Source organism: Pongo pygmaeus, chromosome 9 (assembly GCF_028885625.2).
Source record: "Pongo pygmaeus isolate AG05252 chromosome 9, NHGRI_mPonPyg2-v2.0_pri, whole genome shotgun sequence".
Taxonomy (NCBI): domain Eukaryota; kingdom Metazoa; phylum Chordata; class Mammalia; order Primates; family Hominidae; genus Pongo; species Pongo pygmaeus.
The window spans coordinates 127,112,519-127,134,170 of record NC_072382.2 but is presented as its reverse complement, the minus strand read 5'-3'; the positions used below and the strand labels follow the sequence as shown (position 1 = coordinate 127,134,170).

General features: G+C 50.4%; 1 protein-coding gene across 3 annotated transcripts in view; it reads right to left on the bottom strand.

Moving 5' to 3' along the window:
• PKNOX2 (PBX/knotted 1 homeobox 2) overlaps positions 1 to 21,652 on the bottom strand; it is a 266,903-nt gene that overhangs the window by 61,708 nt on the left and 183,543 nt on the right. For all 3 annotated transcript variants that reach the window (XM_054439917.2, XM_063671572.1, XM_054439915.2), the window contains 2 exons: positions 20,107 to 20,215; positions 3,517 to 3,656 (listed from right to left, as the gene is read on the bottom strand). In XM_054439917.2, coding sequence (XP_054295892.1) covers positions 3,517 to 3,656; positions 20,107 to 20,193 — 227 coding nt within the window. In that variant the 5' untranslated portion in view covers positions 20,194 to 20,215. The remainder of the gene's footprint in view (positions 1 to 3,516; positions 3,657 to 20,106; positions 20,216 to 21,652) is intronic.

Here is a 21,652-nt window from a genome sequence, read left to right as displayed (position 1 = left end):
GGATTAACCTCACCCTCTTGGCCCTGCCTCTGCGCCGCTGGCAACCTAATCCCCCAATTTAGGCAGCCCCTAACATCGGACCCATCACCAGCATGGGCGGGTGGGTGTTATGGTTCAACCGAGAAAACCCCAGGGTTGAGGTGGGGGCTGGGGGAGGAGAGAACTGAGCTGGGTCCAAACCTGTGGTCCCTCACTCCACCGGCCTCCCCTCTTTGGACCCCTCTCAGTGCTGCTCCTGGGCCACAAACACAATTACCCGCGATGTGCATCCAATCATGGGATCTGCTCGGATTAGACTGCAATCATTAATCTGAGCCGGAGCCCCTGGTTGCTTTGCTGATTAGTCCAGATGATGCTCTGGTATGATCCAATTAGAGACAGACGCTGCCCTCTGCCCCCCACCCCACAGTTTCCACATCAGAAGGGAACCAGTACATTTCATTAACACATCCTCATACACAAATGAAACCTCCCGGGCACTGGCAGGCTCCCTCCCCTTTGTCACACTGCCCCTCTGCCACCCAGCAGGGTCCTAGTCAGGGAGGGGCCACACCCACCCTTCCTTCATCTGTGGTTCTAGCAGGGGCCATGATGGGGGCTCCCAAAAGCCGGTGTGGGGCACTCCTCTGAATGGAAAGATTCTGGTTACATTTATTGACATGAAATGCTGACTCCCTGATGTGCTTTGGAGCAGCCAGCCTGCCCCAGGCAGGCAAATCTAATTAAAATTATCCGACCCTACAGGAGGCTGAGCTCCCTCCCCGGTCATCCCGGGGCAATGGCTGCAGAGAGGGCGGCTGGTACTAATGGGTGAGGTGTGGTTGTAGGAGACAACCCAGGGGCTGCCGGGCCAGGAGGCAACAGCAGGACTGGAGAGATGGGAAGCCAGCATGGTGCTGCTGTCCTCTTGGTGTCCTGAGGTGCTGGGGCAGCCGCGTTTGCCTGGGATTCCCTCTTCCAGGTCAGACAGCTGCAGACATACTTTGGGCAAACACCAAGGGTTGCGGATGGTCAGCCCGGAGGGAGAAGATAAAGCCCAGGAGGGAAGGGGAGTAGGAAGAAGTGTTAATTGCAGAAAGGTCTAGGCCATACTTCAAGTGACATCCATGTGGTGGTTCCCATGGGGACTGTGACCCACCTCTCATGCAGGTTGGCCTGGGTAGGGTACGAGTCTGGGATTGTGAGAAGGGCTTTGGAACCCATGGTTCCCATTGGTGGGACTGAGTAAACCCTCTGTTTGGTGCCAGACGCAGGGCCAGGTGCCTCTATGGGCTGTCTCATTGATTCTTATCAAGTCTGCTGCTTAGGTTCCATTGGGACATGAAAGCTCAGAGAGGCTAGGACACAGTGGAGGTGGGACTCAAACCTAGGTTTCCAAAAACTGTTCATTACACAACTCATCTGGGGGTCTTTCTAGACCACGGTCTCTGCTCACCACAGGCCCCTGCCCCAGGAGTCTGAGCAGCTGCGAGGTGAGTCTTCAGTATGCATAGGAATCCCCTGGGATCTTGTGAAAATGCAGACTGTGAGTCCTTAGGCCTGAGTGAGCCTCGAGAGCCTGCATTTCTAATCTGCTCCCAGGTGATACGATGCTGCCAGTCCACAGGCCACATTTTGAGTACCAATGCTCCAAATAGAGTATGACAAGCATATGTCATCAGGCTGTCGGGCAGTTTTCAGAGGCCACATTACTCCCTTCCCTCCTTATGCTCCCCACAAAAGCACAAGCCCACTGTACCTTGCCCAGGTTAATTACAGGTGGCTGTGCAGCCTCATCTCCCTATTCCCAGCTTCTCTGGCCACTGGCTGGTCCTGGAAGGTCCTCTCCTACCCCATTTCTCCACCTAGTGGGGTCTCTTACTCAGCCTTTAGGACCAAACTCAAATATTGCCTCTTCTGTGAAGCCTTCCCTGTTGCTCTGACCACGTAGCTCTGGTTTCTTGTTTGCACATCTATCGGTGCCTCGAGAGACAGAGGGAAGAGCCTATACATTGACCCTCCTTCCGCTGGAGTCTGGCACAGCCCCCACATAGGAATAGTAAGGATTCAATAAGAGACTGTAAAGAGGGAAGGGCGGACGGAAGGAGGCCCATCCCACACTGGGGTGGCTAGCTTGACCTTTCTTAGAGTCTCCCTGACAGGTACTGTGACCAGGTCCTGGAGTTCCTTGGGGCCCAAGCCAGAGCTCTCCACCAGCAGGCAGCTGGGCCTGGCCTATGTGTTTCACAGGGCAGGGCACAGGTGCTGTGTTTTGTCCCTCTCCTGGGCCTGGGAGGCCCCTCGTGCCAGGATCCGTGATCAGAGGCCACTGCTCTGGACTCCCAACTGTTGGTATTAGAGGCATTCGGCTTATCTGAGGAACTAAAAATAATGCCGATGAGAATAAGAATAACAGTCCTAATTACCACCATTACCATAAAGGCACTGTCACTGGGGTGGTGGGGGAGAATTCAGAAAGAAATCAATCTTCCTATTCATTAGTCTTGGGTGAATCATTCCACGTGTTACTGGCATTCGCACCTGCTGCAGTGTGTGCCCAGCCAGAGGCGAGCCATACTTGCTGATGCATGTGAACATATCAGCTCCCACAAGGGAATGTGAGCAAGGGTCCAGCCTCAATACTGACTGCGGACTTGGGCACCTCTTAGTGGTTAATGATAACTAAAGTCCCTGTAGGAGCCTCATTCAGGCCTGTTCTCAGGTGACAGCATCTTCCTCCCCAACTATGTACAAGAATGGGAGTTCATCAAGGAGACAGGCATTTCCCTGAGCCCCATCCCACCCTCTGCAACATTCAAGACTCAGCCCTGGATGCGTGGGGCAGATGCAGAATAAGAAGAAACAAGCTGCCTGCCCTCAGCAAACTTCCCTTCTTGGGGAAAAGTACCAGCACCTACAGTCACATGCAATACCTATTGTTTAAAAACAAAGACTACCATGAATCCAAGTGTGGTCCAATAACCAGCTGCATCAGATTCACCTGGAATGCTTTAAAAAATGCATGTCCCTCTTCCTATAGCTTGATCTACTGATTTGTCCTCTTTGAAGATGAAGCCCAAAACCATGTGTTTTAACAAGCTCTCCTTGTGATTTTCATGCCTCCTAAAGTTTGTGGACTGCCAAGTCCTAGAGGGTGCGGTCAGAGGTCCAGTGCTCTGGTGGGCTTGATGGAAGGAAAGCAACAACAGGGCACAGGGTGAGGAGAGGGTCCTGAGGCAGCTGCCTGTTTGGCTGAGCAGAGGGTTTCTGGTACCCATTAGGGGTCATCTCCCTGGTTGAGATAGGAAGTGCTGCCTAGGCCTCCATATCCCTCCCTAGACATTTCCAGAAAGCTAGAGTCACTGTGGCCAGCTGAGGGGTTTCTGGATTGAGTAGAGAGAGAAGGATGCCAAGGGAGAATAGCTATTGGCCGTCATCTCTGTTGAGCCCACCCTTTGGCCTGCATTCGCATCCCTCACAGCTGAGCTGGGCCTGAAGCTGGTTGAGGGCTGTAGACACAGCTGAAGTGTCTCCTACCTGTATACAGCTCGCTTGTCAGCCTCCAGCTGGGCCTGGGGGTCGATGGGGGCACTGGGCACAGGTGTGCTGGCAGCAGCTGAGGGGGCAGAGATGTGGACAGCCTGGGCCTTGGAGGGTGGCTGGGTGGTTGCCGTCATCTGCAGAGAGAAGAAAGCGGAGGTGGTAGTTTAGTATGGCCAGGGTGCTGGTCTCCAGGCTGTAGTGTGAGGTCCGCCTTGGCGTGTGCTGTGCCCGGAGGAGAGCATGTGGCCAAGAGAACTGTGAGCACACAAGGAGCATCCATTCGTACGTGCGCTACAGTGGGAAGAAAAGCAGGCTTTCTTCAAATGAGCATGTTCTAGAAAACAATTTCAGGCCATCCAAAACCAGGAGATGCCCAGCACACTCTGAAAAGAGATGACTCTTAGTGCAAATAGGGTAACCCTTGCCCAGAAGTAGAAAAAACAATAGGATGAACCCTTTAAATTGTGCTTATGAGTCATTTGGACCATCATACAGTTGATTTGATGACTTTGAAAAGCAGGAAAACAGGAGCTGAATCAGCTGTCGTTTGGACACAGGTTTATTTATTCCCTTTAATGCAAGCCACAGCCAATGGTCCCAGTGGTTTTGACGGATGACTGAATGGCTCTCCAAATTTGGTTTACCTGGCCACTTCAAGATAAGTGGCTTTAGTGGGCAATGAACAGATTCTTGTTCTTGGCCATAACAAATATTTAGGGCAGGGGTTTTCATAAACTGTGACATGTTTTTGAAGGTGTCCCGAGGCCGGCAATTTTGTACCAACCAGAGCAACTCCTTTTAATATTATCTATTAGATTTTCTATCTAAGGTTTTGTTTAAAGAAATGGTTCAATGGTTTAAATTTTTTTTAAAACCATCGTTATGGAATTTCATGCTTTTTTATTTCCTTCAGTCAAAGAAATCTCTAAAAGTGTGAATGATGATAAGCCTCAACTGTTCTCTTACATCACCCTGTCCATAGCACGATGGTAGCTCTCCCCACATGCGGTGTTGGGCTTCATGTACTTATCTGTCTTCTCCTCTGAGGCCTTGGTCACTCCCTCATCACCAGCTTCCAACTAGCACATACTTAGTAAAAAGGTTTGACGCTTAATAAAAATACTTGCGGAGAAAATGAGTGAGTGAATAAATAATGAATATGCCTTGAAAGAATCAGATATTTTATAGTTGTAAAGTTCATCATATGAATCTAGGTCCCTGCTTTCTGGAAGAAAAAGTATTATACTTCTGTGAATACAAGCATTGCTGGTGCTTATATCCCTAAGACATTTGCATGTCTTCATTTAGATCTTCTCTTCATTTAGATCTCCGCTCAGATGCCACCTCTTTGGAATACCATACAGCCCCTCTGCCTTTTGCTTTATTTTCCTTCATAGCCCTTACCATGATTATATTCTGTATTTATGTGCTTATTGATTTTCTCTTCACTCTCAGCTAAAACGTAAGCTCATGGAGTGATTATAACAGTTGTATTCCTAGGGCCCAGAATAGCCTGGCACTAGTAGGTGTTCAATAAATATTTGTTGAATCAATGTATAGATGAATGATGGGTGGTGAATGAGGTTGAGACTATAAAAGAAATGTACCTGCTTTCCTAGATTGTGTCGTTTATTAGGCAGAAATACCCTTGCCACTGTTAGCTGATCTGGGGGAGCCTTTCCAATCTCAGTGGGTAAAAGGCTGGACATAGCATCATAGTGCCTGGAAGCCAGAAGACAATTGCTTGAGTCCTACCGTTTTCCCCTATTAGCCTTTGACCTTGGGCAAATTCTTTAACTTTCCTAAGCTCCTGTTTTCTCATCAGTAAGCAAATTGGTGACCTTTTGAAATTCATGAGTATTAAGGAGGTGCCATAAGAAAGAAAGTAGAAGCAAATGCTGTTCCAATTTTCAAAATAGAGAAATAAAGTGAATTCTGAAAAAAACTAAAACCCAGTAATCTTCACACTTATCTGGGCCAGATTCATTCCTTCATTCACTAATGCAACTGATCATTTCTTCAGATGCTTCCTGAGTCCCTGCCATGTACCAGGCACTGTGCTGGGCACTGGAGTCACAAAGATGAGAGATTGCTATCAGAAAGCTCAGTTCATGGATCTGACATAACCATTAAGCTTGCAGATCAGGAAAACATGGTGTAAGTGACCTCAGCAAGGTATTTCCCATGATAGCCTGGCAGAAAATGTGGAGAGATGCAGCCTGGTGGACAATTGCATGGATTAGAAAACTACACCCAAGGGATGACAATTAAAGGATAAATGTCAGTTTGGGGCAGGTTTCCAAAAGAGTGTCACATGCTTCCTCCTTATCCTCTTATTCAGCACTTTAATCAGTGATTTAGAGAACGTCTTAAAAAATGCTCAACAAATTTATGAATGCTGTGAAACTGGGATCCTAAAGATCTTTACAGATTTTGGCAAGGGGCTAAATCTGATAAGATTACTCTTCATCTAATAAGTTAAAATTTAACACTTCTAATATTTGGGCCAAGAAAAATCAATATTGAAGTGCAGGGAAGGAGAGACATGGCTTAGTAGCCGTGTTTTAGTTGACAGCTGGCTCAATATATCAAAAGTGTCTGTCAAAAAAAAAATCCAACCTAAACTAATGCTAGCCGAGGATGCGTTAACAGAGGCATTGCTCACAGCACGCAGAAACTTCTGGTCTTGCACCACTCTGATTAAACAAGTACATGAAAGTACATTCAAAGCAGGGTCGGCCAGGATGGTAAAAGGGTTCGGTACTTCGTTGTATGAGGAATATTTGAAGGAACGTGGGATATATAGGCAAGATTTGGGGGGTGGGGGAGAAGGGGAAACATGAGAGCCCCCTTTGAATATCCGAATGAGGAGATTTGATTATATCGGTTCTGTATGACTCGAAGGGCCAAACTACAAGCAATGCATTTGATCTATAACAAGGAGACAACCTAAATAATACCTTTCCAATCCCCCAACTCTTTAAGGCTGGAATGGGCTGCCTCCCTTTCCAGGTGAATTTCCTGCCACCACGGAGGCCAAGCAGAGTCGGACTGACCAGCTGGGCCACCGTGCAGAAGACGGGAGCTTCAGCTGGGTGGCTGGGTTACATGATATCTGAAGCCCTTCCAACTCTGACAGGCTCAGACACCATGAGGGTGTTTTAATAATCACCACCCACCACACAGCGCTGGTGTGAGGCTCGGATTTGACGATGTGTAGTATGTAAAAGTGCTTTGGAAACTCTAGAACGCTTCACAGATGGAGGAGAGGTTGTTATTATTAAACACGAGATTTCCGGAATGTACTTCTGCCATAAAGCAAGGCATAGCTACTTCTGCACAGCTCGTCTGAGGGTGACATGTAGGGGGAACAGTGTGCTCTGCTCTGCCCACTAGGAGTGAGTTTCCTCGTGTCCTTGAAGGAATCCACAAGCGGCTTCTGTTAGCTGAGCTCTTGGGATGAAGAAGGATGAAGGAGGATGAAGTCCCCCTCCTAGGCAGGACTTCAGGGAAAGGTGTGGGGCGAAGGCCCTGGAGGGAAGCTCAGAATAAAATGTAAATCAAAAGTGGTCACTTGCCAGTGTTCCAAGAGGCCCCAGCTGAGAGGCTGTGACTAGCGGAAGTGTGGAAAGAAGACAGCAGAGCTGGTCTGAGGAGGACGATGACTCAAATTTATATAGCTCATGGGGGCCAAGTCAGCAAACTCTGCATTTCCTGCAGGTTTGGAGAATGAGTGTTTATCTCCAAATAGGTTTCTTTTTCTAGCCAGAGACATCCACTTCCCAAGAACTAGAGCTCAAAGGGAGAGGACCTGCAGCTGTCCACAGGGCTTGGGGGCCAGGAGGATGGGGATAGCTTGAAGTAAGTTTTTTGGGGGGAAGTTACTGGGCAGCACAGCCTAAAGAGTAGGCTCAGGTGTGAACCAGGGGCAGGGCGTGGCTATTAAGCAGTGGGCTGAAAAACTGCCTTGTTCTGGCCTGTGAAAGCCAACTGTTAAATTTTCAGAAATTTTGCAAATTGGCTGACATCACATTGAGAGCTTAAAACTGGCCATGGTGGGGGTATTTACACCACGGAAATTGGCAAATGCTGCAAATCAGGGCTTGCCCCTGCCCTCCCCACCCCCACTCCCAGAGAGCAAGTTGTTAAATATTTACTAGCACACCTCTAATTTCAGTTTTTCCCCAAGTAGCTCTCTTCCATTCTTTTTGGTCTGGCACGGGAAGAAACTGGTCTTACCCACTCCAGGAGGCCACTTGGTGCATTCACAGCTGGTCTCAGAACTGGCCACTCCAGATTTGGAGCTTTTCTCCAAGGAGCCCTCAGAGCACTCTGGAGACCCTGCCTTGGCAGCCCGCTAGGGACAGGGACAGGTAGGCCATCAGTGTAGGCATAGAGGACTGTCCTTTTTCAACCAGGGGAAGCTAAGGCACAGAGGAGAGGCAAGGTTGAACAATGTCCTGAGAACTGCCTGGGAGATCAGAAAAGCCTCAGAGAATGGAAAGAGCAGAGGATCCGGCCCTGGATTTGATGCTCTTCTGCCAATTATTAGCTACGTGTTTTGGGACAAGTTTCCTGATCTCTTTGGTTTCCTAATGTGTAAAATGCAGGAGATAATACTCAATCTGCAGGTTGTGCGGATTAATCAAGAGAACCAGACAATGGCTACTGATGGGGCAGGAGGCAGCATTCCCTGGGGAGGCCCCTATGAGACGTGACACTGTGCCAGCACCTACACATGTGCTAATAAAATATTTCTGGGGTGGGTGCAGTGGTTCACGCCTGTAATCCCAGTGCTTTGGGAGGCTGAAGTGGGTTCTGTGCTTCCCATGTCCTCTCTTGGCCTAGGGTTCTTTCTTGGGGCATAAGACCCTGGGGCCATCACCTCCATGCATTTCCCTCCTATAGATGCTATAACCACTGGACTTCTCTCTGCCATCTAGCCAGAACCAGTTCTGCCTTAAGCTTGCAGCTAAGGAAACCCTGCCCAGATTGTTGGTTTGAAGGTTCCTTCTTTTCCCATTCTAAAAAGGAGTGGGAAGAGTCGGGGGTTGTCAAATGTATATGCAGGTGTGTGAAATCCGGGTGGGGCTGAGAGATCCAGCCACGATGGCAGTCTGGCCTTCTACTCATGAAAATGAGTAGGAGATGCTCCCTGGCGTGTTTCAAGGGGTGCTGGGAAGCATCTTACTTGCCCTCACTGACACCCAAAGCCCCCACAGATGCTTCTTTTCTGTTAAGCACCATCTTTTTCCAATTGTAGGGGAAGAGTGACATGTTTTGTTCTAATAAGCTAATAAAATATTTCTGGGCTGGGTGCAGTGGCTTATGCCTATAATCTCAGTGCTCTGGGAGGCTGAAGTGGGAGGATTGTTTGAAGCCAGGAGTTCAAGACCAGCCTGGACAACAAAACAAGAACCCATCTCTGCAAAAAGTAAAATAAATAGGCTGGATGCGGTGGTGTGTGCCTGTAGTCTCAGCTACTCTAGAGGCTGAGGCAGGAGGATTGCTTGAGTCCAGAAAGTCGAGGCTGCAGTGAACTACGGTCGTACCACTGTGCTCCAGCCTGGGAGACAGAGTGAGACCCTGTCTCTAAAAAACAAAAAAAGAAAAAGAAAAAAACCATGTGGGCTTTCATGTTTCACAATAATCCTGTGCAGTAGGTTATCGTCATCTCCATTTCACAGATGAGAAAACAGAAGCCCACAGAGGGCCTTCTGACTAATCCCACTACATGAATTGGAGCATTTAATTCCTTTTCTTTGAAGAGGAGAATGGGAAGATTTTCCCCCCTCTGTGAAAAAAGAGGCAGGAGGTGTAGGGGGCTCAAATTAGAATGCACTTCACTCCCCCTCTGCACGTGTTCTAAGTCTCCATCTAGTCCACCCCATCCTCACTGCTGGTCCCAGTTTGTTCCTCTCCCTCAACAAACCTCTCCCCTACGAGTTCAAATCATTCTCCCAACAATGATCGTGCCAGAAACAGTTCTCCCATGTGGAACCCACGTAGGAAGGCACAGCTGGTTTATTAATCGAAGGTGGCTCACTGCTGGGTCAACTTTTCTCCGAGGCTATGAGGAGCCTGGAGGCCAAGAGCCTAGAGGAAACCTGCCTGCAGGGGCTTCAAGCCAGAATTCTGGAGCCCGGAGGCCCAAAATGCGTTCAGCTGCTGCCTCCTGCCAACTTCCCTTCAGACTTCTTCTCTTGCTCATGGGAAATGGGAGCAGATGGTTTAGAAGTGGGGCTGACACCAAGGTCTTTCCAGCATCCATAGAAGATGGGGTGGGGGAAGTGGGGTGGGATAGCATTAGGAGATATACCTAATGTAAATGATGAGTTAATGGGTGCAGCACACCAACATGGCACATGTATACATATGTAACAAACCTGCACGTTGTGCACATGTACCCTAGAACTTAAAGTATAATGAAAGAAATAAATAAATAAAGTCAAAAAAATAAAAAAAAAAAAGAAGATGGTTGGCGTTGGGGAGAGCAGAAGCGTGGGTTTCAGATAGAACTAGTTTTGAATCCCACTCTTACCACTTACAGCCTTAAAGATGGAACTTTACCTTCTGGGGTTTCAGGTTCCTCATCTGAAAAATAGGCGAGGTGCTTCCTACCTCCCACCGCCATGATGGGGATGGCTGTCTCCTCCAGTGGATGATGGCAGAGCAACCGGAACCGGGCCAGGCTCCTCTACCCCAGGCCTGCGTGGCCCTCAGCATGCCGCTGTGACCTGTCTGCTCACTCGCCTCCCTCCCTCACTAGACTGTAGGATCCTTGAGGGCAGGACCAGGGCTTTTCTGTTTACTGTCGTAGCCTCAGTGTCTGGTAGAGAGAGTATCTGAAATATCTGTTGAATCAGGAATGACTGGTATGGAGTGGGCAGGTCCGATTGAATGCTACCATTTTAGCTGCAGATTTACCTCCTTGACCCTGAATCCTCAGGCCACAAAAGAGAAGTCTACAGTTCCTGACCACATAACTGACTGGGGGGAATTTGGTGTCCAGCCCAGAGCTGGAGACAATGGGACAGAGCACGATGTGCTGGGATGAATCCCTTCTTTGTATTTGGCTCTCTCCTGCCTGTGTGATTTGGGCAAGTTACTCAACCTTTTTCAACCAGGGTCCTCATCTATAAAATGGGAATAATTATACTCAAGGTACAGGGTGTTCAGAATTAAATGAGACAATTATATGCAAAGTAGCTGGCACTCAGTAGCTATTCAGCATATGGCAGTTATTGTTAATATAATCCACACACCCTACAGCCCACACCCTGAGAGCTGGCTGCTGTTGTTTCTCTCATGTGGGCTGCCCTGGGGGTCCTACCAGTATGGGTGCCACCCCTGCTGAAGAAACCCATTCTGCATAAGCTCCCTGGGAGGTAGGCAAGTGTGAATTCAAGTGCAGGAACAGGGGGCCCCTGGTGTCACAGAAGGTTACATTATGTGTTACCAGCTTGGAATTGAGTGGCATGCCCAAGGCAAGGACTCAGTTCCTCTGAGCCTCAGTTTCCCCATCAGGTAAAAATGGAGCTATTAATATCTCTTCCCAGGGCTACTGTGAGACCATATGTGAGGGTGCATTGCAAGCAGCAGATGCCCCGCAAACCTTGGTTTCTAAGCAATTCTAATGCTTCCTTTTGCTAGATTTCTCCTCTGAATCAAATCCAAATTCCACCCCCTGTTCAGATCCGGCCCCAGTGCCCCCACACCTCCTATGCCCCCCACCCCACCTCCTCTGCATACAGTCTTGCTTGTTATGACTATTAAACCCCCACACACCTCCCACAGGGCCTCTTTCTGAAAACGCTGAACACCCAAGCCTTCACCTTCTCAGCACAGACACTCCTTTTTTTCCTTTTTCTTTTTTTTTTTTGAGATGGAGTTTCGCTCTTGTTGCCCAGGCTGGAGTGCAATGGCACCATCTCGGCTCACCGTAACCTCCCCCTCCCGGATTCAAGCGATTTTCCTGCTTCAGCCTCCTGAATAGCTAGGATTACACCGGGCATGGTGGCTCATGCCTGTAATCCCAGCACTTTGGGAGGCCGAGGCGGGCAGATCACCTGAGGTCAGGAGTTCGAGACCAGCCTGACCAACACGGAGAAACTCTATCACTACTAAAAATATTTAAAAAGCACAGACACTCCTTCTAAGAGGACATCCCTCTTCTGAGCCCTCCACCTGACATGGCAGAGTAGGTGCCAGCCAGCCCCAGGAGGGCCCCCTTGGGCTGCCAAAACCTTGTGTTCTGGCCCCCTGGGGCTGCCCAGGCCTAGCCCTCAAGGGGCCGCTGAGGCTTCAGGCGGGCCCAGCAGGGCTGGCACTCCCTCCAGTTTGGGGCAAGCCGGGTATGGGATCAGTTTCCTCACAACCAGGAGAGAAGCCAAGGACCTGGGAAGAGGTCAGGGCTTGAGGTCACTTGGTAAACATCAAGTTTGGCCGTAACAGGTAGGAGGCAACAGGGGACATGAACAATGCTGGGGGGCACAGAGTCCAGGGCGCTCCAGACCTAGGCCTGCTCAGGCGAGTTGGAGTACAGGGATATGTCCAGTTTAAAGACATGGGTGGCTCAAGCAGGCAGAGAGAGAGGTCACTGTGCACAAAGAGAAGAAAGGCCCAGAAGAAAACAAAAAAGAAGAGTCTGTTTTGATGAGTCAAAGCAAGGGAAGATGGGTCCCAATATGGTCCCTGGGGTGTTGCCCCTGGAGCAGAGGGACCCTTCGCTTACAGTCACAGAAAAAGCTTAGGGGAACTGAAAGCTGCCCACGGATCTGCAGCCTTGTCACCTGCACAGCCCTCCTCTCCTTACCCTATCGCCTCATACCTACCCTTGGTTGCCTGAGCGCACCCGATGGTGTCCACCTTCCTGCCTTTCCGATGGTGTCCACCTTCCTGCCTTTGCTCCCACAGTTGCCTCAGCGGGGACTGTCCTTATGTCCCCCACAGCCTGCCTTCCACCCAGCTGCAGCTTCAACTCTTCCAAGAAGCCTTTCCTGCTTCTCCTCCCTCCCCAGGCCCCGGAATACTGGACTCCTGCCTCATCTGAACAGACCCCAACACCGGCAACACCAGGCCCTTTGCCTGTCTCATCAGCGGGCTGGTCTCCCAGCTCCCATGCCTGCCCGCGGTGTACTCCCACGTGTTAAATGACTGAAGGATGACCCGAAGGAGGCAATGACTGAGTGATGCGTTAAAGGCCTCAGGGATCCCAAAGCCTGGGAGAGGCCAAAGAAGGCCCCTCAAAATATTCCCCAAACCAATTAGCCCAGGGAGAGGAAGGGCCGGCATCAGAGCCGGACAGTCCAATGTAGCTCAAAGAGGCTCTCAGAACAGCAGGCCTCGGTCACCTCCATTCTGATCCCAGGCCAAGTGGACAGAACAGACCACAGAAGAGTTACTCAGTGGTGTACAATGGGGGTTTCAGTTAGTTAATTAATTTTAAAAGGGTTTGTAAGTGGTGGTTCACACAATGTGACTCATGGAACATTCACTGCCCCTAACTGCATTTCCTGGGCTGTCACTGACAGCAGGCTAAGAAGAGGAAAGCTGTGGACTCCACTTCCCAGCTTTGTGCATTTTCCTGGGAACTGATGGCCCCCTGCCCATCCCATCGCTTCCCTCTGGAAGATCCTTCCCTTTTGTAATAGTCCCAAACCAGTGATTTCCAACAGGTCCTTCAGAGGGCACACCAGAATCCCTGTGTGTGCACATCTCTGTGTGTGCGTGTGTGTAAGGGGGTGTTCATATCTGGTAAAACCTATTTGACATGCCTATTATGTTCTTAATAAAAAGTAATTAAGGTTCAATCCCATCTGGGCTGCTGGAAATGTGCAGGTGATCGAGTGAAGAATGAAGTTGGGGTGTGGGTGAAAAGGGGCTGAGGAACACCACTGTACTTTTTGTTCCCACACTCTCAACAGTCTAGTGAGGCAGGGAGGGCAGAGTTATTCTCATTTTATGAATGCAGAAACTAAGGCCCCACATGGACTCTAAGCTCCAAGAGGACAGGAACTCCATTGATTTTGCACCCCAGTACACAGCACAATGTCCGCGTGGCCCACAGGTCACACTCAATGTTTATCGAATGGATGAGTGGATGAAAGAAACAGCTCTGAAATTACTTGCCTAAATTTGTATAATTCATCAGCAGTGGAGCTGATAAATTACACAAATTCTTATTACGAGTCCTGATTCCTGAATTTCTACAAGGTTGAGTCATTCCACCCTCCTCTTCAGATCACAGACTTCAAGAACAGCAAGTATCCTGGGGACCTAACTCACCCACCTGCCTCCTGCCAGGCCGCACAGACACCAAAGCTTTCCGAAGACCAACTAAGACCAACGGCGCGAGAAAGGGAGGCGGAGCATGTAAGGTCCTCCCCAGACCCGCTGCTGACTTGGATCACCTGTCCCCTGATTTATTTTAGGCTTTGTATCCCAGGGCCATTAACTATTTTTGTAGCTGTTTAGGGCATTCGTTTATTCTGCCTGGGGACAAGGGAGTAGACAATAAAATCTCTGTTTTTGGTAAATATCAGAATATAGTAAGTTCATCAAATAAAATACCTAGACCAGGCCAGTAGAGTGTTTCTTCCCAAGCTTTAAAGCCATGCTGACAGCCCACCATCTCCTGCATGGGCATAAAGGCCCCACAGTTGGACCTGGAGGTTGTTTTTGCCTTTTACACAATGAAGAGTCCAGGTCTTGAGTGAGTTGGAGTTCAGGGATATGTTCAGCTTAAAGACATGGGTGTGCCAAGCAGGCAGAGAGAGAGGTCACTGCGCACAAAGAGAAGAAAGGCCCAGCAGAAAAGAAAAAAGAAAGAGAAGAGTCTGTTTTGGTGAGTCGAAGCAAGGGAAGGTGGGTCCTCATATGGTCCCTGGGGTGTTGCCCCCAGGGGCAGAGGGAGCTATCAATCACCATCACAGAAAAGGCTTAGGGGAACTTTCAAAGCTGCTGAATTAACTCTATTGCTGCAAAGCAAATGTGTTTCACAGGCAGCTGAGCAGAGGGCCCTGCAAGGCAGGGGGCTCCAGCCCTTAAAGAGATGAGAGGAATGTAAAGCGAGTGTGAAAACATCTGAACCCGCTTCTGCCTGTCACAGCTGCGTGGCCTGGATGGAGGCCATTCACAGCCAGGGGCCCCAGCCACCCCCTTTTGCCTCCAGTTAACTAAACCAGCATGGGGATCCTAATGACTGATCAAAGCCCATCCAGCTTCCCCAGGATATCTGCTTCCCCTGGCTCCACCTGGAGTGGGGATGGTGCTAGGACAGGGAGGGAAAGAAGGTGCCCAGAGAGACAGGTCCGGCTTCCTCAGTGTGGCTGGCCCAGCCTTAGCCTTCCTCTTGCAGGGTAAGTGAGACAATGTTGTCTTGACCCCAGATCTCTGAGTGCCGTGTCCTGGAGTCCCAGACACCATTCTCCCCAGTCTGAGGGATGCTGGAGGATTGGGGTGAGGGGAATAGGAGGGACGCAGCTTTTGCAAAGGGGCCTCAAGCAAACACTTGACTTCCTGCCGAAGTGAGCCTCACAAACCGGACCTCGACTATGAGTTCTAACTGCCTGTCTTTTCTCCCTCTGTTCAAAAATGAGGCTGCATCCTTGGTGAACTTCCCAAACCCTTTCAATGCCACTCATCATCAAGTCATGCTACGTAAGCCCCTAGCTACCTACCCATCAGTTTGTTCCTAAACTATCCATTGAGTTTAGTTCCACATCGACAGGGGCTGTGCCTAGTGGGTCAGACTAGGATCTACCAGGATTTCTGCTTTCTAGTCCAATGCTCATGCAGCTGACATGCCAGGCACACGCAGACTGAAGCATACTAAACATTGAATACATACTCAAATAGACCAGATACAATATTTGTCTTGCTAATAAGCCAAGGGCAAAGATATTTGTGGAACGGTAGGTATGTGTCTGTGTTTGAGGAAAAGTTGTCGGGGTGGGGAGGGTGCTGAGAGTGAGAGTGTATTTTGTGTGGGAAGGTGAAGGGAGTGAAGTGGTTGCCTTTGCTAGTGAACCTGGATGGCTCCCCGGAGTGGCTGATGGAGCTATAAAAGTGAGAACTTCGCTTGGTGGGTGATATTGCATATGGGTGTTACAGGAAGGTCTCGAGTGACATTTCTGAGAGTACATGAATGAGAGGTATTTGCCTAGAAGGAGTGACAGGATGGTTGTGTGTTCCCAAGAAAATTCTGGGACAGAGGCTGGAGTGACACTTGCTGGGATTCTAAGCAAGGCAGGAGAGGAGAGAAATAGTAGCAAATGGAAGGGTCAGTGGGGATGCTGGGGCAGTGGGAGGAGGCGGCTGTGAAAGTCCAGCTGACAGCCAGGCCCACTATGGCAGAGATACAGAACAGAAGCAGGGTGATGTTGGAATCAACACAACGCACTGAACTGAGGATCACACACCTAGTTCACATCCAGGTCTCTCTAGAGACAGTGTGGTCATTAGGCAATCATTGTAGAGTTCCACTACCCCCATGACTTATCCCTACCTCTTCAGGGCATAAAGTGAGGGTCTGCATCAAGAACCCAATTACAGCATGCTGGAATTGGGGTCCTGTAGTTAAGACAGTAGAGGGCGCTGCTACTCTGGCAGAATTTAGCAGGAAGAGGAAGTAGGTCACAGGGAGGGTTCCACTGGGTTGTTGCTTTTGCACTTTCTTTCTTTCTTTCTTTCTTTTTTTTTTTTTTTTGAGATAGAGTCTCACTCTGTCACCCAGGCTGGAGTGCAGTGGCGCAATCTTGGCTCACTGCAAACTCCGCCTCCCAGGTTCAAGCCATTCTCTTGCCTCAGCCTCCCAAGTAGCTGGTACTACAGGCATGTGTCACCATGTCTGGCTACTTTTTGTATTTTTAGTAGAGACAGAGAGTTTGACCGTGTTGGCCAAGCTGGTCTCGAACTCCTGACCTCAGGCAATCTGCCCACCTCAGCCTCCCAAAGTGCTGGTATTACAGGCATGAGCCACCGTGCCCAGCCCGCTTTTGCACTTTCTAAACATACAGTCATCCTTCAGTGCACAATCAACAGAGAGTGGCGGCCTTACAAGCAATCACAAAGTTTCTCCAGGATGGACTGCAACAGAACTGAGGGGCTAGAAGCCACTTAGCCATCGTATCACTTGGCTTGTGCCCAAATAGCACGAGGCCATAACAGTGAATGCTTCTCTTCTAAAATGGGAAGAAAAAAAAAAGCCTCCCTCATTTTTAATAACTTTATTCCCCAAACTTCAAAAATGAAATTGCCAAGTTAAGAACTTGCCTTGAAAAAAAATTCTAATTTATTATAAAGAAGGTCCGGGGCTTGGGAATTTTTTAATGCAGATTCCTAATTTTCCAAAGTGAGATTCTCCTGTGCATTTGAATAGATTATGCTCGGTATTGCTAGCCCTTAGCACAACGGGAACATTATTAAAACGATCGCATGGGTCTCAGAGGAAGGGCTCTGCGTCTCACTTCCTTTTCCATTTGGGGGACTTCATATCAGAGACTGTCCATTTGTTGCCTGTGGAAGAAACTGGGTTTCTGAAGAGGTGATGGAGAGGTGTGCTCAGCTGCCCAGGTTGTGAGGAAACAAGTCATACGTGGTCCAAAAGTAATGAGATTAGACCTAAAGGAATGAGGAGGGAGTGGGCCTTGTTTCCTGAGAGCTCTGCTTTGGACAGGATTCCTTGGTGTGCCTGACCCATGTTCCCATCAGGCCCTGCTTCCCTGAAGATGTGGAGTCTCAGAGAGCGGCTGGTTCTTGGGGATATGAGCATTCTGAAGGGAAATGCAGCAGTCTCCCCCTAGGAAGCTGGGGTCCATATCTCAAAAAGATAAAGGGAAGAAGTTAGGGGTTCAATGCAAGTTTGTAGAAAGTGCCAGCAGCCAGGCATGCATGGAAGAGCTGTTCCTACAAGGGAGCCCCTCCTAGAAGTCTGAAAGAGTGGGTATAAGGCCCTCAAATACCAGCACTCTCTGGAGAGAACAGCCTTTCCCCCTAGAGTCAGAAGCCTTTGTTCTGGGGGCATCCCCCAGCTCCCCCATCCCTCCCACTCCACCCCTGCCCTAGCTCCTCTCCCTTAGCCCCACATCCTGCTCAGTTTCCTTGGGAACCAGCTCAGCTTGGGGAAGGCTAATGGCAATCTGGGCATAGCCTAGTGGCTTTATCAAGGCCATAAAGACCCTGACACCTTGACCTGGTCAGTTCACCATGGACACTGATGCTTCTCATCAGATATTTCACTCATGGATTGCCAGGGTTACAAATAGATGGCAGCTTCCCCAGGGCAAATTATTCCTTTGCTCTAAATGTGAAGATTTTAAATGGTGACATTCTGGCGGATCCTCAGAGAGGAGAGCCTTCGGGCAGTGCCTGTGTCTGGCTTCTGTCTCAGACCTTAGATATGGAAGTGGAGACTCCTTTCTTCCTCACAAAGGCTAGAGCAGCTCACTGGTGACTTCTGGGGGGCTGAGCGCCTTAGGGCTGCAGCCCACCTCCATCCATCCCTTGATAGCTGGGATTTATTAATCCAGCTGTATGCTGATCATTAAATTAGGCTTCTGGATTGGCATTCAACACAGGCCCTTGCTGCAGCTCTCCTGCTAATCCCTGCCAAACAAAACTTCTCCCAGCTCCCCAGGCAGTCAAAACACGGAGGGGTGGGTGAGAGGGAAGCGGCCACCATCAGTCATGCCAACACAGTGTTCTCTGACCTCTCAGCCCTGCCCTGGTCTATCCTTGAGTCTTGGGTATGGAGGTATGGGCCTTGGCAGCTACCACCTGCTAAATACAGGAAGGGTCTCCATCTCTGTTTCCCATTCTGACTGGAGAGAGAATCCAGTCACAAAACAAGTGGAGCCCACGTTCCCACCACTTAATCGATATGTGGGTGTCGATGTGTGCTGGCTGAGTGGAGTGGGAATGGGTCTGCTGCTATTGAAGAAGGATAATCTTGCCCCTATTCTGGCCCCTAGCTTCTCCTTCTCTCACTTCTTTCTTGGGAGGCAAAAGGTTCCCATCAGTTGAGGTCTCCTTCTGAACTTTGTCTCGGGAGCTGAAACTACAGAGGGAAGGGACTTGACATAGTGTTGGATGCCTGGAAGCTTTCAAATACAGGAGCCATGTAAAGGCCAAGTTCAACCCTGTGGCTTATTCATGGAAGCTACTGGCATGAGCAGAGGGCTCGCTGAGGATGGGGTTAGGCTGGGAGAGCTGGGGAAGTAATATGATTTGATATGTGGGAGTGGGGCCGTAGACATGTACTCAGAGATTGGAGAAGGACCAGGGCTTTTGGACCTTCAAGGGCAGAGCAAAGGTGTTCCCTATGCTGGGTATGCTAGAAAGAGGCCCCACAGCATCTGGTAATCTCCCGGAGGATGACAATGATGTATAAAGCAGCTACTATATGCTCCCACTAGGCTGGGGGCATCAGGGCCATAGTGGACACAAGCCTGGCATCTGCATCTTAAGACCCTTTTCATGCTGCACAAATCTTCCGTGTGGCCCACGAGAACCACTGTGTTTGAAAATGCCAATGAGGGATGGCAGAGGAGGGCAGAGAGTCGCTGCTGGAGGAGTGCAGATGGTAGCCTGCCCACAGCACCTGGCGGGCACCTGCTGCACATGGGTGAATGTGTGGATGGACATTCTAGCTGGGTGCATTTCACATCACAGGTGCCCAATAAATAATTCTTGAATTTATATTGACAGGAGAGTGTGAAGGGAAGGGTCAGAGAATGAAGGCTTCTGTGAAAGCACAGACAAAAAACTCAAAGTTTCCAAAGAACCAAGGGTGGACAAGAGGAGCACCTGGGGGAAGCAAAAAGGAAAAGCGGCTGGTCTAAAGGATGTAGGAGGGCAGCCCCCACAAGCTGGGCAGGCTTCCAGGAGGAGAAGGGCAGACAGCATGAAGACAGCGAGAAGGCACTGCTGAGGAGGGGCCTGTTGCAGGAGTGGCAATCGGGGTGGGAAGTGCAGAAGATCTTGAGGGGCGGCTGTGTCTGAGCTGAGGGATGGAAGCTGGGGACCAGAAGGAAAGGGTTGCGGGGATACAGAAAGAATCTTGGCTTTTTAAAAGTAGAAGCCCAGAAGAGTTCTGAAGAGAACAGAGATTCTCCCAATAGGCAGGCAGAGGAGGACAAAAGGGCCCAAGTGACCCGAGAATGGGGGGCCTGGCACTCAGAAGCCTCTGAGTGTGAAGTTTCTCAAACACTCAGAGGGCGGTTCCGCTCACATCTGGTACCTGGGTCTCCCCAAATGTGGATTTTGCCCCAGTCACAACAAAGGGGTTTGGCTGCACTTGTCTGCTGTCTGAAGGATGGGGTGGGGGGACAGGACTGTGACCACTAATCTAGCTTCCAGTCCTGGGTCCTGGGGTCTGAACCTGGTGACGGCCCTCGGGGTCTGTGTTTGCAGGGCTCTCGCTCCCCAGGCTGACGGGAAAGAGCCCGGAGTGCCGCCACGACGTGATTGCGGGAGGCCTGGCTCAGCCCGTCGGCCCCTGGAATATCCCAGCCTGCAGCTGGGGCTCTAAGGCCACCACACGCCCTCCCCCGTGGTGGGAGGCAGCGGCCCCTGCGCACTCACCTGTGGGCTGTCCTGGTAGGGTGGGGGCGGGACATTCTGCGTGGCCATCATCGTCAGAGCGGGGGCTGGGGAGGCATGTTGCATCATGGGATTGATTCACATGGAGGACCTGTGGGCAGGAGAAAGGGGGCCGCACCGTTAACACTGCTGAGCAGGCCCGCCCTGGGCACCCAGCAGCTCCCTGTGTCCCCCGCTGGGCCACCTGGGCCGGCTGGATGCAGCAAGGGTTGCACGCCCTTCAGGGCAACAAATGAGAGCTAAGGAAGAGGCCTGGGTGGGGAGGGGCTTGCTGTGCTATTTTGACTTGAAAGAAACAATATTCAAATCATATGTAAAACAACTGGTACCCCTGCAGCGGCGCTTTGTTCGGCATCAGCTCCGGCCCGTTGTGCGTGTGGGGAGGGGGCATGAAGAGGGAAGGGGCCTGCCTGGTAGCAGCACCGGGGGACTGGAGGCCATTTAGATACCCCTCCTTCCCCAGGAGGACCCTGAGTTCCAGCCTGATAAGGGTGCTCCTGGCCCCGCTGTTTCCCAGGCTTTCTGGAGCAGCCACAGCGCGCACAGGGGCAGGAGGGCCTCAGGCCAGCTACGGGACTCCAGGGTTCCCAAGTGCCAAGCTCGCCCCTCCCCAGGGCTCACCACACGGGGCCTGGACCCGTCCTCAGACTGTAGCCCCAGGGTGGCTGCCTGGAGGCCTTGGGGAACGGAAAGAGGCAGGGAATGCCGGTCTACTTCTGTACGTTCCCAGGCTCGGGCTTGTGACTACAGGCGTGTCCACAGATGTGCCTGCATATCCTATTAAGGAGGACTTTCCTCAGTCTTGGTTCAGTACGGTCACTGGAATGTGGGGGTGCCAGAAGAGCTATTAGAGCCAAGTGGGCTATCTGCCTCTTTGGCTGGTAGAAGACAGAGGCCAAGGGTGACTTGTGTATGGGAGGGCAGGGGTTGTGGGACTTGTTGGTGAAGCTGGGATGGAAGCAGCACCTCCAGATTCCCAGCTCTGGGTCTGCTCCACTGTTGCCCCCATCCTTTCCCCATCACCAGTAAGCAGGCGAGCTGCCCCCATGAAGCCTCAAGATTTCCTCTTGAACTAGGATGTGGTGCTATAAGTGGAGACAGCCCGGCTGTGCCACCCAAGGAAACAGAATGCCCAGAGAGCTGTTGTGCTACAGTAGATGCTCTGAAATATTTAGATCTAGAAGCCACAGGCTAGTTGCCTGATACAGGGCTGTCCACTGTAGGGTAGGAGGTTGTTAAGAGCCTCTGTGGAGTGCAGGACGTGTCCTTCTCCTGGGTGGAGGGCACTGTTGGTCTAGAAATCTCTGTGAGCACAGCACTCACACCCTCCGTCCCCTCTCCCTCAGGCACCTAGGGCTTCATCCTCTTCCAGTCTGGCCCTTCCCAGGGTCTTCCAAAATGTTCACAGACCTGAATTCTGTGGGAATTTGAGAGTGCTTTGGAGCTGCTGTCAACTAAAGGGGCTGGCCTCCAGGGCCGTGTGTGTGTGTGTGTGTATGTGTGTGTGTGTGATTCTTTTGGTTCTTTT